This window comes from Coenobita brevimanus, chromosome 24 (assembly GCF_032717465.1).
Source record: "Coenobita brevimanus isolate Jiangsu-jjx chromosome 24, ASM3271746v2, whole genome shotgun sequence".
Taxonomy (NCBI): domain Eukaryota; kingdom Metazoa; phylum Arthropoda; class Malacostraca; order Decapoda; family Coenobitidae; genus Coenobita; species Coenobita brevimanus.
In genome coordinates this window covers 17,403,615-17,421,802 of record NC_136977.1, presented here as the reverse complement: position 1 = coordinate 17,421,802, position 18,188 = coordinate 17,403,615, and the positions used below count along the sequence as shown (strand labels likewise).

Here is an 18,188-nt window from a genome sequence, read left to right as displayed (position 1 = left end):
AAAGCCGCGCTGCTTATACACAAAAAGTGAAGCTCGTGAGATGAAGAGAGTAAGGTATGCATTTAATCTCTGATGATCTCTATCGCAGCGAGCACACTACACTACACTACTAGGTACACAAGAGATCTCGCTGTTAACTCACTCACTAGGATTCTGGCTACCTATTGACGATTTTATTCAGATCAGGAGTAACCAATCAGAGTAAAGGGATAAGAAACTTCCATTAACCTTTTCACCGAACGAGATTTACTGGTACCCAAAGTTGCTTTAAATCAACTAACAATAGCAAGAACAAAATTAAAAGTAGGTAATCGTACAGAAGGGGTTATAAGAAACTCCACACTATTTTCTACCATTCTAAGGCAAAGATACAGAGGGAAGGCTGGGTGCGGTACTTCCGTGTATTACATGCTATCGCTACTTCGCGGAGGGTGGAGTGGTGTCTCTGGTACTTCAAGCAATCCTGTCAAGTGACATCATAATCATACAGTATTAGTGGCTAGTCAGGACGAATGTGTTTTCTCTGGCGACGGTATACTCGCCTTCTTAGTATCTTTCGATAAGGTACTTAACCCCTTAAATCAAATTACGTACATCACTGGTTTATTCTTGCTGCTTCTACGCTATTTCCACTGAACTAATGACAGGCCACTCTTATCTGGCGGGTTAATGAAGACTACATCTAACCCCCATCAGCTAGAAAAATCTCTCGAAATCCGGACAAAAAAGTGTCTGGGGGTGGCAGGAATAAGATGTACAAAAAGTTATTTATCTGGGGTTAAATACCGATACTTCTTTTATCAGCAAAACATTTTTCTGCCCTTCCAACCTGAGCCCCGGGTGGCTCTCTCGTGGGTCGTACTTCTGGAACTACACACTAGTCACTGGTTCGTCCCCAGGGGTGAAAATATTAATTTTACAGCCATCGGAGGCCATCCCAAGTCAACTCCTTCACCCAATGACATCTCCAGCAATATCACGAACACAGAATTGTGCCTGAAAACACCATCTACATAATGTACACAACCATTTTTGTTTGCATTAAGTTGATTTTCTATAAACACAAGGTGAAGTGCATCAAGCGATAATACCCTGATGGGCTTCACAACCAACCTTTGCCTTCAACAGGAAGCAAGACTCCATGATATGCAGCGTGAAGTTCGTAAAACTACGCACTCGCAACCTGTCAGATGCCACGTCTCTCTCTTGGATTACGGCAAAGGAGATATTAAAGCATCTAATCCAGTGACATAATCTACTGGCTCATTTTCTTGCTACCTCCAGACAGTTATATTCAACTTGGAAGAGCCAAACTGTAATGAAAGAGATAATACGCTATACCTAACTTTTTCGATTCTAAAAGCCATTCCTGTAAAAAAAAAAAAAATCGTTTGGCAGCACCACAAATAACAGTAACTGTCGCCGGACTCAAGGGATTAAGGGAAAGACTGTCATGACTTAAACCTCCACTCAATGTAGTATTTTCTATTTGCTCTAAAGAACCAACAAAACAAAGGAGGCGTGAGTTATTCATAGCATTCTCAAAATACTGGAAGACCTCGGGGTAAACCAACCCTTGTGGACGCTGCCTCCCGTAAACTGCTGTGCCGCAACACTCTAAACATCAACATACATCACCGACCTTCGACTGACACACACACACACACACACACACACACACACACACACACACACACACGTGTGTGTGTGTGTGTGTGTGTGTGTGTGTGTGTGTGTGTGTGTGTGTGTGTGTGTGTGTGTGTGTGTGTGTGTGTGTGATATTGCTGTACTTTAGAACTGTACACACTACAATATTTCATAAAGTACTTTACGTTCATACGTGGAAGGCTATTCTTTTATCGTTAAATGTAAAATTATGCACTGAAAACACGCCGCTTTTTGTGCGATACATAATTCAGTAATTAATAATTATATAAGGCCAGTTAACTCCAACAGGATAGGAAATCTTGATCATTAAATTTCCTGCTATCGCCAGACGATTATGTTCAGTGTAACGAGTGACTTCCTTTCCTGCAATGAATAAAGATTTCACAACGTGGGAAATATTCCCGTAACTAATACATTATTCCTACTGCATGGTGGTTTAACTCAGCCTGGGACTGACTACCTGTGCTGTAAAGGTTAACAACACCAATGGCACGCCCACGTCCACGGACTCGTAATGTTGTCTGCTTCTGGTATTTCATAACCCCCTTTCTTCAGCAATATATCTGGCTAGTAACCTTCATCTATACAACCAATTTGATATCTTACTGATGCAAACAATATTCATATACAAGATATATAAATAATATAACGTAAATATGAAGGTACAATAAAAAAAAATGCAAAGGAAAATGTGTTACGAAGTTACCAAAGCCAATATGAATATAGCTGAAAGCTGTATTGGATGTCTACTGACTCGCCTAAGGGAGTAAACACATCGGTCATCCCATCGGCGAAAGTGCTTTTTTGAGCAGCAGGAAGGAACAACATCCCACAGAGCACCAAGTCTGAGGGCCAGCGTCAATTGCCGGGGGGGAGGGGGGGGGCAGGCGGGCAGTGTCAACATCCACTATGATATACCTAACTTCACACATTCCCATATTACAGTCACGGGCGTTGGTTATAAACTCAGTGTCACCGCTTGTAATCACATGGTGGTAACTCTGACTACATATGGTCCTGCTTCTCAAGTTACAAAATGTGGTTTGGAGGTGATGGCGACCGTTGGCAGAAATAGGGTCCCCAGCAGGTTTGGTAAGGTTGTGATGCCCCTATGGCTGTCGGGACTTACTACTGCACTGGTGGAGTCTGTTGTGGAGTGGAAGCTGGTGAAACTGATGTGCTCTGCGACACGTGATTTAATACGGTGTGTTTCTGAGACCAAACTAACACCGAAATTTAGCCAATAAAAGTAAATCATGTGTCTCTTTCTTGTCAGCTCCTAAGTCAGGTACAACAGAAGGAGCGGGAGCCTTCTTTTTCGCCCTCGTCAGTTTCAACTCGGTCTTCTGCCTGTCCTCCACATACACATGTGTACCAACAGATCCGAAAACCCTGTTCCCATCATCTCTGCTGGTACTGCCTCCCACACAGTAATCCTGTTTGCATTCGCTTTCTACAGTGTCTGCACCGTGATACTAACATCACGTCACACTTGCTATCACCGACAGTGACGGAGGAAGTGAGTGTAAAAGGCTTCAAGTCTTTCTGCTTCAGCTTTGTCACAGTTTCTGTTGTTATTGGCAGTCTGGGAGGCATTATTGTTGGTGGGTAGTAAACGCAATTTGTTGGACAAAAGTGTGCATGAAGGTTCTTGAATAAGTAAGACGTGAGGGAGGCCAAGGTGTTGCACTGGAGTCAGTGTTTGCACTGAGACGCAACTGAGTATGCGCCTTCCATGCCAGTCTCAGTGCGCTCCATCTTAGCTTCCCAGAGTGCTGATACCACAGCACTGCTTACACTCACCACTTGCAACAGTGATGAAACTTTGGCAGTACATATATACATACCAAAGCGCTACAACATTACTGCTTTGTTTTATTTTTCTAACTTTAGTATTCGCCAGGAAGACCGTTCACAAGGTCCATTACACCACCTACGTCACACCAACAGCGGCACTATCCTCAGCAGCCCTCACACGTAAATTAGCACATGAACACTAACACCCACCATCGCAATTGTGATGCGCAAAGGATGTCACAGTCTGTCCGGTGTTAAGATATGACTAATGTGTCGGCGGAGTCATATGTAAGAACCTTGGTGATCTCGAATTCAGATTCATCAACTAGTTATTCTTTGCACCTTTAGGATCGAACCCGCTACCACGCAGTCCCTAGCCCAGCGCTCTATCCACACCACAACCAGATGGGTAGTAGTCATCACATTTTCACATAATCTGCCCTGGCAATCCCAGGACGTAGTTTTTATTCTATTATTATTTTTTTCTCCAAACCATTTTATTCAGCTTTGGGAACACTTTCGGTGTTGGAGGGGTTACATACAGCCTTCATTAATCCTTTTATTACCAGATGGCTTTGCTCTTACAGAATAACATCATTTGGTAGCTAACAGCAAAAGAAAAATATATGGCGTAGTCAGGTTTAAGTGGTTAGCGCGCGCGCGCGCGCACACACACACACACACACACACACACACACACACACACACACACACACACACACACACACACACACACACACACACACACAGATTGGAATACGGGCCTCAAAAGTGTGTGTGCGGGGAGGGGGAGAAGTAAAATCCAGCATCTTATCTACTAGTCTAAGGAAGGTCTAAGTCAGTTGGACCAGTATTCTCAGCTGCCAACCCCCCCCCTCCCGCCCGTCGCACATTACTCTACTCCATTCTTTCTCCCAGCAAACTATTCCATTCAGCTTAGGAAAAAAAACATTCTGAACTGGAATGGTCATATACAGCCTTCATTAACCACTTCACCGCTGGAGATCTCGCCTAAGTATAAAAATCGTCTGGCGATGCACTGGTTAAATTGGAAAATGCATCGGTGACCTGAAGGGATTCAAGAGGCTCCCTTGCACCTCTTCCTTACGAGTTTATTTCCAAACACTGCACGTTAATATTCTCTTTTATGTTTTTTATTGTTCGCTCCATGTCGATATTAAGAAGGGAAAAAGAAGACACAGCGAGGCAAGCAAAGGGATACCGCTATGGAAGATGTGCTGTGGCATACTACCTCCAGGGAGACGTGAATATGACCCTTGAAGTTGTTCCAAATACAGGACATGTAACTGATTAAACAACACATAACTGCATACACAGAATTACACGAGAAGAAAAAAATCGTTAATGATTAATATAAATCATTTAAGAAGACAAAAATCCGTGAGCTGTTTTACAATCATCCTCTGAGCCACTGCCGTTAATGGAGTACTTTACGCATAATAATAATAATAATAATAATAACAAGAATAATAATAATATTAATAATAATAATAATAACAATTCTTCTCCTCTTCTTCAACTGTTACTACAGACACTTTGTTAGACAATGTACCAAATTACGGGGGTATATACAGTGAAAGTGAGTATTGTATCAACGCCTCACTTCCTTTTCCATCAGCCCACTGATAAGGAATCTGATAGCATTAGTCATTACTGACTGTCGAACAAAGCCATAGTGCAGCGTGTTCGCGTAAGTGACAAGGAACCACACAACATACATTCTGACAGCCTATGAAATCCATGACGTAGTCTGTACGTAAAAAATAAAACACACAACAAACATTCCCACAGACTACGACACCAAAACTCGATTCTTATAACAGTTGTGCGTATGAACATCTTGAAGATAATCAGTGGCTAATTTGCTGCGATTTCAGTTACGCCTTCTGTCTCACACAATAATAATAATAAAATTACCAATGCATTCACATACATTTTTCAGTACTTATTCTTGTAGTCTCCATTTTTTTTTTTTTTTTTTTTTACGGGAACTGACTAGCATGGACCAAACGGACTACAGCAGTTATTCTTTTTGCTTATAGTCTTAAGTTATAAATATTTCAGTAGCAAACTATCCTTCTGATTGTTACCACTGCTGTTACCATTGCAGCATTATACGATCATCAACAACACATCACTGTCACACTGCTGCCACCAATGAACAACGAAGCGCCACTATACCATTTCTGTGATACATTACAGCAAAGGTAAGTAATGCCCAACTACAGGATCCATCTAACTTTCATGTAGATGGAGATATAATGGAGCCTCAATTTATAAGACAGTATACAGAGCGCCTGTTATGGATACAAACTTGACATGTGGATACAAGTGAACAAGCTAGAGGTCAGGGGTTAACAAAACCTCACAGCAGCAGCAAACACCAGCACAACAGTCTCTGTCCAGTACTATTCTCCACGTACAGTAGCTACACTACTACCGTATTTGATTTGGTCTCTCCGCATCATAAGCCAAACCACCATCATAAATCCAACCTAATTCTTAGTACTAGAGGGCTGGAATTATCAAACTTACCGTATCATACAGCAGTAAGACCAACAACAAAATCTGTATCCAGTACGTTGCTCCAAGTGGCTTTCCTTAGGACTAAAAACACCAACAAGCAAGAGTACGCAGAGAGCACATACCTTCGCCAAGGCAGCACCACACTCCCTTTTGACCTTTTCCCCCCATTTAACTGCTCATTCGTCTAATGATCCTTAACCATTATTCCAAGTCTGGTGCAGTTTCATCCAACAGTTTTTCCACAATATTCCTAGCAGACAAACACACAGAAAAATTGATACAAAAACGTAACCTGGGGGGATGTAACAACTCCAACATCATAATCTATATTCTTCAGGCTACTACCGGATACCGTTCGAATCCACTCCCATTCAGTATCGTAAACTACACCAACATCACACTTACAATCAAGTACATTTCTCCAGGCGACTACAGTGCAGCAAAGAGCAATAACACCACCAGCACAATCTGTACTACTCAGATGACTACAAGATACTACTGGAATTTGATTCTTCTAAAAAATCGTAAACCACATCACCATCACAACCTCTGTCTGGTCTGCTGTAATCCTCCAGGTGACAACAATACAACTTAAATTCTATCCCTGTGACAATTGTAAAAAGCATATCATCACAACCTCTCTCCAGGATATTCTTCTACTTTGTGGCGCAGTAATGCTGGAATTTGGCCCTTCCCAGAATAGTAGACCATAGCGCCATTACAATCTCTCCAGTGCATTTCTCCAAGCGGCTACGCAACAGGCTGAATGTTATCTCTCTCAGCATCGCAAACACCACCATCACCATCATAACCTCAGGTCGGCATCGTTCCACTTCAGCCAGGTCCAAAATTCCCACTTCTTCATCTTCAGTGGCAAACTGTAACAAGAGATTAACACTAAAATACGGTGCTGCTTACGACGTGCCACAGAAAGGATGTAGAGCTGTAGTGCTGTCCTATTCAACTCCAAAAGTGCGTGAAATAGGCTGCATAAGGACGAAAGTTTGTCATCAAGTTAAAGTGAGCGAGATATAGAAAGTGTAGGAAATCGGCTCCATCCAGCATCATAAACAGCATCACCACGACAAGCACTATCAGGTATATTATCCAGGTGGCTACAATACAGACGGAATTTGGCGCGTGTAGCGATGGTAAAGAACATGGGCCAGATTTACTATCAAATTTAAGATCAATCGCCTCCCGTAACTCATTTTTTTTTTTCCCCCAGGAAGAATAAGAGACACTGGTATTTTCTACACTCCTCATTCCTTGTCCTTCCTTAAAGAAAAATAAAAGTTCATGCTGATTATCCTTCAATAACTAATATCTCTTTCTGCAGAGGGAACAAGCAACACGGAAGGATTCTACACTGTTGTTATCCTTCCTGAAAAAACGAATCTAAGTTACGACGGTGAATCGATCGTAAATATGTCTGTGCATCCCTCCGCAGGGCGTGACCGCAACACACCTACTGACCTGAAGGCGACGCGGCCCAGGTAACAGTTAGGCAGCAACAATCACCGCATGAGCTGATTTTACGAGCTCTCCCGACACAGGTAATGACGCAGTGGCAAGATGACGCCCTTGGGTCATGACGGCATTATTACGAGTGACACTGCAGATCACAACCTAAGTCCAAAAGATACAAGTACCAGAGGTTACTATGAGAAGTCACTTCTGGGCCAGAAAATGTTGCCTGATGGTTGGAAGAAAATACTAAGCACGTCATCATACTGAACAGTTTCATGAAAGAATATAAGGGAGCGTTATGAAAACAAGAAGGCAATTAGAGAGGGCATACGTCAGCCAATGCCTGAACAATTTATGATATATAAATCAATCTCCGTCTAATGAAGTTAGTGGAGGTAATTAATTCTGCGGTCTGAGTCGGCCCTCGTTATACAATCTCAAGGAAGGCATACTTCCGACGACGCCAACAAAATTCACGATTTATTCATGCTTCTGAATCCGGATCCACCTCAATATCTTATGAACTACACGTATTCCTACCCACTGCCCACCCATGCAGCACATCTGACTGAAATCCGATGACAAGATACCTTGTTCAAAAACAGACATACAGGCAGACACACGGGTGAATATATATAGCCTCCTCTAACTTCGTCAGAGATAACTAGGGTGAAACCAAGGTTGCTGGAAGGGGTAGACTTGATCACGAGACTCTGTATACCTGTCTATCTATGTGTGTGTGTGTGTGTGTGCGCACACACACACACACACACACACACACACACACACACACACACACACACACACACACACACACAAAAGAGACTATCAAGACAAAAATGAAGGACAAGATGACAAAGAAACAATACAGTGCGTTATTATTATTATTATTTTTTTTTTTTTTACATACGCTTATGATGACTAAAGTAAGACGAGACACCAAGAGCAGAAGAAACGGTGAGCCAGTACGGTTAGAAGAAGCATACCAAACTGTTCTTTCAGTGAAACACGAGAACATGAAGATTAAAGTGAAACAAAGAAACTAACTTGAGGATAAGAAGACATGTGATCATGGGAAACAAATGAAACAAGAAACTAACATAACGTGGAGACTACGTGATAATATGAGATCAACTGAACCATGAAACCAATATAACCACAGAGGAAGCTCCTCATGAGAAAACAAGTGAAACATGGTGCTAACACTATATCAAGGAGAGTAGGTGTCATTGTGAGAAACTAACTAAAACATGAAACTAAGAAGAACGAAAATCAGAGAGGGTGTCATTATGTGAGAAACCAACTGACCAAAGACTTGCTTGAACAATGGTAGAAAGCGCAAGATGATGAGAAACCTACCGAACTGTTTCCTGAGTCAACACCAACCAGCCAATTGCACTTTCACTGCTATCACCTGGGACGTGTGATTTGATACCACTCCGCCTCGCTGCACAGGACGTCTTTTTGTAGTTTATTCTTGCTGTTGCCAGTTGATTTCTTCAGCTTAGGAGGGTGCCTTAGTTTTGAAAGGGGTTTGTGAAGGGTGCACCTAACCCTTCCAGTTCGAAAAGCCTATTCTAAGCTGAAGACAATTATCAGGGTACAGCTTGAATAAATAAAAATGACGTCAGGAGGTTCTTTCCTAACCTGAATAAAACTGCCTGACGGTAGCAGCAATAATTAACACGTCATCTTATTAAACTCATTAGCCTCTTCCTCATCTTATTCCCACACCCACAGCCCTCATCCTCTCCATATCCACTCACTTGATCCACCCTCTTCCTGATTCCCTTCCTCCCATCGTAAATCCCACCCACATATTTGCTCCCTAAATACCTAACCCTATCTCTCCCGTCCCTGGTCTTCCTCTTTCTGCCCCTGCCCGTCCGTTCTCATCTACAACTCTCGTCCCCTCCTCCTTCACCACTCCCACGACCCACTCTCTTCTTCCCAACCACATTATCTACTCCATACGTACTTACCCTTACCTCTTCCTTATTGGTCTTCCTGCTATAACCTTTGCCTCGTCCGCTGTCCCCCGCCACCCCACCCCCACACTTCCGCTTCACCTCTGCTTCCCCTACATCACCGGTATAGTATTACACTCGCTTCCTCCTCTGTCTTGTCTTCGCAATCAGTGTTAAGTGTTAACACGCGCGCGCACACACACACGTACACGCACAGACACACGCACGCACGCACGCACACACACACACACACACACACACACACACACACACACACACACACACACACACACACACACACACACACACACACTCTCTCTCTCTCTCTCTCTCTCTCCCCCCCTTTTAGAATACACAAAATCAAAGAAAAACAATTTTTTTTTTTTAGCTACTTTTGTCTGGCTTCGGCGCAACACTTTCAGCAGTTCCTGGGTCCACCGATCACAAACACTGGGAACGCTGAAATTTATTATCATTCGCCTATAAGGGACTGTCATTCTTCTATACACATACATCTACAATACACACTGTGATGGTATCCACCAGAAATTTTTCTGGCTTAAAGCACACTTCAAAGGGTCCTTAACAACATCAGCTATTGGAATTTGTTAATATATCTTACAGTTTTTAGATGATGTTCCTCACAAAAGTTTGCATTACATACAGGCATATTGACGCAAACTTGCGATGTGTGTGTGTGTGTGTGTGTGTGTGTGTGTGTGTGTGTGTGTGTGTGTGTGTGTGTGTGTGTGTGTGTGTGTGTGTGTGTGTGTGTGTGTGTGTGTGTGTGTGTGTGTGTGTGTGTGTGTGTGTGTGTGTGTGTGTGTGTGTGTGTGTGTGTGTGTGTGTGTGTGTGTGTGTGTGTGTGTGTGTGTGTGTGTGTGTGTGTGTGTGTGTGTGTGTGTGTGTGTGTGTGTGTGTGTGTGTGTGTGTGTGTGTGTGTGTGTGTGTGTGTGTGTGTGTGTGTGTGTGTGTGTGTGTGTGTGTGTGTGTGTGTGTGTGTGTGTGTGTGTGTGTGTGTGTGTGTGTGTGTGTGTGTGTGTGTGTGTGTGTGTGTGTGTGTGTGTGTGTGTGTGTGTGTGTGTGTGTGTGTGTGTGTGTGTGTGTGTGTTTACATTCTGTTCTTTTACACTCTGTACTGAGGCACAGCTTCCAAGGCAGTGGTGTGCAAATCAGTGTGAGAATGGTGCCAGAGGCACTGCGAGGTGACCAGGCCACACTGCTGTACACTGTGATTGTCACGCCTGGACCCCCGCCCCGCACCACCACCACCTCCATGCACTACACGCCAGCACACCACACTCTCACAGAGCAACTCTTTGACTCTGGCTTGTCACTGTATGCTGTACTGTCGTGTTCATTTAATAAATTCACTATTATCTGTTGGTTACGGCCAGATGACTCCCTGTAATTCAGATGAGGGAAGCTGCCCGCTCTTAAACCCTTCACTTCGAGGGGTCTCTCATATGCTGAATAAAATAACCAGGTAGATAGCATACTAGCATAGGGTACACAAGTCATCAGGCTGACGGGGTCATAAGGCAATATAAAAGATGCCAATATTCATTAGGTTTTGTATGCTCTGGAGCTACAAACTAAAAGCTTTATTACGACTGATACTTCAGAAGAGGTATGGTGTGTGTGTGTGTGTGTGTGTGTGTGTGTGTGTGTGTGTGTGTGTGTGTGTGTGTGTGTGTGTGTGTGTGTGTGTGTGTGTGTGTGTGTGTGTGTGTGTGTGTGTGTGTGTGTGTGTGTTACCTCTATGAGTGTCACTGATGTGGTGAGAGGATGTCGCCAGCATTCATGCCTCTGCCACCAAGGCCTTGCTCTACATTCACCCTCATCTTCTCTATCTTCCTGCCTTCAGTTCCTGCCTCATCTTCACTCACATCACCACTGTCATCCGGCCTCTCCTACCACCACTAACTCATCCTTTCAAATACATCGATATACTTTTCTACTAATATTTTAAAAGCAATTTAATCTATGCTGACTTATTACTAAAAAAATGTCAAACCTGATTTCTTTTTTTATGTGCATGGTAGAGAGAACCAAAGACTGGAAGCTCGCAAGATTCTCTCTCTCTCTCTCTCTCTCACACACACACACACACACACACACACACACACACACACACACACACACACACAAAGCACCAAATTCAAGTTCCGTTCATTTCGAGATGTCTGGACACATTGCGTTTAAAAGACTCGATGTCATAGGTGGGAGATACAGACAAAGGATGGCAGTTCCAGGGCTGACCTGCTGCATACACGAACGCCTGGGAGTAGCAGTTAATTATCGCATTAGAGAGTTGGACAGAAAATGGGTGAGAGTTTGCTGTCAGACGGGTGCTACGCGCCCGTCGTAATGGAGGAAAAACGCAAGCAGACCGTTTAGAAGACCAGTGGCCATTGAAGAAGCGATAAGAAAAAAAAAAAATGCAACAATGCGGCGAAGAGGCAGAGGTTGAAGGAAGTCAGTCAGAGGGGGAGAGTTGGTGAGACGTAAAGCCTTTGACTCCACTCTGTATAAGAGAGCAGTATGTGAGGAGGCACCCCCCCCCCCAAAGATAAGAGTTGTATTCTTCACAGGGGCATATAAAACCCATGTATAACGTTATCAGCTGTGCGGTTGTACAGAAGGCACGGAGTCGGCATAGCAACCCTAATCTCTTGGAAGCAGATTTTGCAAGAGAGGAAATATTACGATCTTTCCACGAAATCCAGACAGAATGAAACCCCAAGTATATTCAGAGATGATGCACGATTGAGCTGAATATTATTACATACTAAAAGAATACTAGCTTAGTACATAGATCAGTAAACACATTGTGTCCACCGCCCAATTACAGTTTCCAAATGACTGCACTGGGTTTTGTACTTAAGATGCACAAATATATTAGCCTTAATACTGGGTGAATTAGAAAAACACCACTGCCATCACCATCACTACCATAACCTTCCCCCACCACCATCACCACCGTAACTTTCCCTCTCCACCACCATTACATCATCAACTCTACCATCATCCTTGCAGCTACCACCATAACTATCTCTCAACCACCACTAGCAATTACCACCACCACCACCATCGTTGCCGCTACCACCATAACCTTCCCTCACCATCATCACCACTACCACCTTCATCACACCATAACCTTCTCTCTTCCGTTATCCAATCATCCCACCTTAACAGCACTACTGGCCCGTGCCGTGTTCGTGTCAAAATCACCCTAATCTCGTGTGGTTATTACCGCGCGTGAGAAGCCAGTTACTGTTGCACAATGCTGCTGCTGAGCTATAGCCTGACCTGCAGGTGTCCACACTGACCCACCATTATTAAAGCCACACCTCGGGGTCTCGTCTTCCGTACCTGCAAAGAAGAACACAAACATTACAAACAAATCTAATACTGTACACACGTCTCTAGTACAAAATAGTAAAATCAATACTATCAAATACACACGTCTCGAGTACAAAATAATTAAATCAGTACAATCTAATACACATGATTTTAGTACAAAATATTAATACATAGAACGACATCTCAAGTACAAAATAATATATATATAATAGTGACTTGTTTTGACACTGCATTAAGAACTCCTATGCGAAATGATACTAGACAATACAACACCCCCAAAATGTTAAATTAATCTCTTTGGTCGAGAATCACGAACCCTGTACTGTAAATACACATCTACACCATCAGGTGTTTCCCCTACTGTTCTAGTGGGTTATGATGTTCCGACTGGATGTGGCTTATAAGGGTTTAACTCTGAGCAATTGCTGGGGCTTTGTCAGTCAAGGAATAGTGACTGAACACTCGTCTCAAAAGTCTGGACTGAGCAGCCTAGATTAAGGCTCCTCCGCTACTGATGGGGAAATATAGGCTTGGATGATGGATGTGATAGGGGTACTTTTTTTTTTTTTTTTTTTAACAATACGAAATTATTTAGCTCTGATAAACTCCCCATAACCAAGAGAGAAAATAAATAAATAAATTTGGTTTTAAATAGCTAACTGTTGCTGACTATTAAAAAAAGGAATGTGTGACCCCTACACTTAGGTATGAATTGTTTTACTGTCAGTCCACAAACATAAACGATCGATCATGCTGTGTCAATGTTAGCTCAGTTTCTTTCTGAAACATCCATAATATCTGCTTGTAGTAATAGTGCCTCTGATAAACCCGACTTCTTCAAAAAGTGTATTAGCAAATCATGTTGCACGAAAGACTAGTGTTGACGGCATCCTGGAGAAAAAGTGATAAGGATAAGATCCGAAATTGTTGAGATGATGAGCCAAGCGATGAGGTAAAAAAAACGAGAGTGATGAAGAGGACAGCCGAGAGTGATGAGGTGAAGGCCTAGGCAATGAGGTAAAGATCCAGATGTGATGAGGTGGAGAGCTGAGAGTGATGAGGTGAAGAGCTGAGAGTGAGGTCAAGAGCCGAGAGTGAGGCGGAGGGGGAGGGGGGCAACAGGGTCCCAGGCGGCCACCGGATGTCCTGCTCCTCGCTCACTACACCACCACTTCCTCCATCCCTCCTACACTCACTCACTCTCTCACTCACTCATTCACTTTCACACTCTCGCTTACCCACTCATTCTCTCACTCAATCGTTCATCAACTCTCTTATTTACTCACACATTCTCTCACTTTCACTTTCTCACTGTCCCATTCACTCAGACACTTATTCTCTCTCTCTCTCTCTCTCTCTCTCTCTCAGTCTGTCTGTGTCTGTCTGTCTTCTTCCCCCCCCCCCTCTCTCTCAGCAATCGACACAATGATGCAATTTCCCTTACGAAGATGGTGAGGTCAATAGCAGTGTTAAATCTCCCGCCTGAAATGATTACCGGGGGCCTCTAAGTCGTATTCTGAGTGGCTTTCTCCTAATGCATACTCTCTCTCTCTCTCTCTCTCTCCATCATTATCATCCGTCCTTCCCTTCTGTTTCACCAGTACTTCCAACAAATTATCTCCATCCTAATCCGTACTTCAGTATCAACTCTTCTAGCTTTATCTTTCCATCTCACTTTCGGTCAATTTCTCCTTCCAAACCTCGATTTCTTTTATATTTCCACCTCATGCTTGTTCAATTTCCCATTGTGCACTACATTATTATTATCTTGCCTCTTCCATCAAAACAGCAAATTAACGTTCTCGATACTAACATGCCCATTCTGTTTTCAACTTGCTGTTACCAGACCATGTTATTCAACCCCTGGGAAACCTCTTGCACTTAAACTGAGAAAAACACGGCAATCATAACTTGAAGGTAGCGCCATTACGTTACACTAAGGGAAGAAATGGACAATAAAATTCGTACTCGGCAATAATACGAATCACTACAATTATGGCATGAGATGAAGGATGTACATAAGAGGTGTTAATCCCTTCAGTACGATAAGAACTTGTGCTCTGTTCTTACTACCGCCTTTCAGGTTTCGGAAAGACCGCTCGTAATGGTGCTAACCCTCGAGTCCGGTGAAGATATTGTTTTTTAAGGTAATTCGTTCTTCTACAGTTCAACTTTTACTCAACTAGGAGGGATCTCTGGTAATGAAGAGGTCAGTAAAGGCTGTATCTAACCCTTCCACTTAAAATAAAATCTTCAAATATGAAAGGAATTGTCTGGAAATAACAAGCACACACACACACACACACACACACACACACACACACACACACACGTCACCGGACTGAAGGATGAATGGCTCAACTACTGTCCTCCCTCCCCTCCCCTTGCCGTTAACCCCATCAGCCCGAGGATATAATGTGTTTCAGTCCTGCTCCTACTACACAGTTTCGCTCAGCTTAGGACAGCACCAAGGTTCTTCATTACACCTCTACAGTCACAAAAGTCTCTCCTGTACTAAATAAGGTCGTATGGAGATAGCAAGAACATAATGAAAAACGCATATTCGTCGTGAAAGGGTTAACCACATCCACCTGCTACTTTCCTGGTGTGTGTGTGTGTGTGTGTGTGTGTGTGTGTGTGTGTGTGTGTGTGTGTGTGTGTGTGTGTGTGTGTGTGTGTGTGTGTGTGTGTGTGTGTGTGTGTGTGTGTGTGTGTGTGTGTGCGCGCGTGTGCGCGCGCGCGCGCGGATGCTGTAGTGTAATGTGTTATAGTCCTGCTGACGGTGGTGTATGGCTGCTTATTATGAATACCACGACGTCAACACATACACTCCCACGCCCACACCCGTGCCTGGCGTCTGGTGCTGAGGTCAGAACTCCACCAACCTCATCTCCCCCGAGTTGCCGACTACATCCTCAAGGGAACGACTCGCTGGTTAAGTCGGTTTAGTACACTGAATTCATTGGTGTAATTTAGCGCTTCTGACACCAGACCTTGAAAAATTAAAATGTGCCCAGCATTAAGTTTCAGTGAGATTCAGTAATATGCTTACAGGAAGGCATATCACAAGGGGGGAGGGAGGAGTTTGCCCTGAAAATGCTCGAAGTTGCCCTGACCTCCAATACGTAATTGGATAAGTGTACATGTATGAAATACCACAGATGTTACGACTAACATACCAAAGAATTGGCTATATTTCCTCATTTTCCTTAAGCTGACAGCATGACAGAAATCCTGATATTGTAATATCTTAATAAGCCGTACTATATATGCATAGTGAACGAATATTTGGCCATATAATAAAAACCAATAATTTGTTAATTTATGTATGCGTAATTTATATGCTTAAAATCTCATGCTCAGACTTGTATTCACATGACAACTGATAGTGAGTAATTGGTATGAATCAGAACAAACCGAACATAATTAAATATATTTACTCTCACATTAAGGAAAATACCTTCTTAATAATGCTGGGATCTGAGAAACTGTAACCACAACTTCTTTTAAAGATATGTTTCAGTATATCATCAGAAGGATCTTCCCTGAATAATCAACTTTTGCCCTCAAAAAGATTTCTTTTCCTAAATCTACGTTTATGGATCTACAATATATATATCTATCTATCTATCTATTGCCAGACGCCTCAATCCCGTTTGGGGTGGCCACAAACAAATCGCCTCCAAGTCGCCCTGTCCCCCACCATTTCACTGCCCTGCTCCCAACTCACACCCCCCTCTCTCATATACTGTACCTCTCCATCCCATCCCTCCATCTCATCCTCGGCCTCCCCCTCCCTCTTCCCCCCTCCACCTCACTCACATATATATATATATATATATATCCAGAAGCCACTTTGGTAAAGTGTGCATTTTCGTACACTGGAGAGCGAGGGTTCGCGCCTCGCCAGGGTAAAAAACTTTGGGAGCGTTCTCCTGGCCACGCACTGCTTGCCGGACATCAGGGGTGCTGTGGTTGAACCAGTGTCGCATACCGTAAAGTATGCTTGCACCCAGTCGGCTTGCGCGGGCCGATTACACTCGGTTCACAGACTACACACACATCCAAAGCCACTCCAACACTACAATTAAAAGCACTTCTCACCCTACATACCATCTCTACCAGACAGCCTAAGCCTCTGGGTTGAGATACATTGGCTGTATCGTCCCTGCTTCGGTAGGGATAGGCCGGTCCTGCAGTGGACCTCAACGGCTGATGTTGATGATGATATATATCCATCCATCCATCATCCAATCGTACGTTGCCTCATGAGGAGCGTAGGAGCCCGGGGCTAGGCAACTGAGACATTTAAGATGAGTGACCAGCCTCACTCATCCCTGAGTGGCATCACGAGAGCAATAAACCCTAACCACCCCTTGGATATAAACCTTCACCGGCTCAATCCAATTGCAGCACAATAATTACCCACTAAACCACCAGCCGCCAAAATTTGGTTATATGGTTACCACCCAGCGTAGTAAATGGTTTCCTGGTCTACAGGAAACCATTTGACTTGTCACTCAGTGTAGAGTCACCCACAGCCACAAGGAAGAGGAAAGAATGAAAGAAAGAAAGACAGAAGAGGGAGTGTAAAGTCACACGTAGGCAGAAGGACGAGGAAAGAATGAAGGAAAGAAAGACAGAAGAAGATGGAAGGAACGGAGGATGGAGGAGAGGAAAGGGCAGACACCCGAGAGCAGCACTACATCGAGCGAGTGGATGGTGAACGCCCCCACCTACCACTATATATATATAGATATATATATATATATATATATATATATATATATAGATAGATAGATAGATAGATAGATAGATAGATAGATATAGATATAGATATATATAGATAGATAGATAGATAGTTATACATATATATATATATATATATATATATATATATACACCCACACACACACACACACACATATATATATATATATATATATATATATATATATATATATATATATATATATATATATATATATATAGATTGATAGATAGATACTGTATATATATATATACACTACAATTGCAACAGTTAGAAAGTATTAGGATTTGAGAATAAAATACTGAGAAGGATTCATGGGGTTAAGTGGCAAGACAGAGTTACAAATGAAAGAGTAAGGGATATTACGAGAGTGGAAACAGTTGATGAATATGTGAGATTGTCCCGCTGGAAATGGCTGGGGCACATATATACGAGTAGAAAAGAAAGCAGTTTAATACAGGATGTGCCAGAGTGGACTGCTAGAGGAAGAAGAGGAAGAGGTAGGCCGAGGGAAACCTGGTTGAGGACAGTGAAAAAGAGAAGCGGGAGAGGAGAGTTGGAGGAACCTGAAGGAAATGGCAAGAGACAAATATTGGTGGAGA

At 43.0% G+C, this 18,188-nt stretch overlaps 1 protein-coding gene across 1 annotated transcript in view; it reads right to left on the bottom strand.

The window, feature by feature from the left end:
• Positions 1-18,188, bottom strand: part of RhoGAP1A (Rho GTPase activating protein at 1A) — a 514,749-nt gene that overhangs the window by 124,419 nt on the left and 372,142 nt on the right. The window contains exon 7 of the mRNA XM_080267422.1: positions 11,344-11,359. Within this exon, the coding sequence (XP_080123548.1) occupies positions 11,344-11,359 (16 nt within the window). The remainder of the gene's footprint in view (positions 1-11,343; positions 11,360-18,188) is intronic.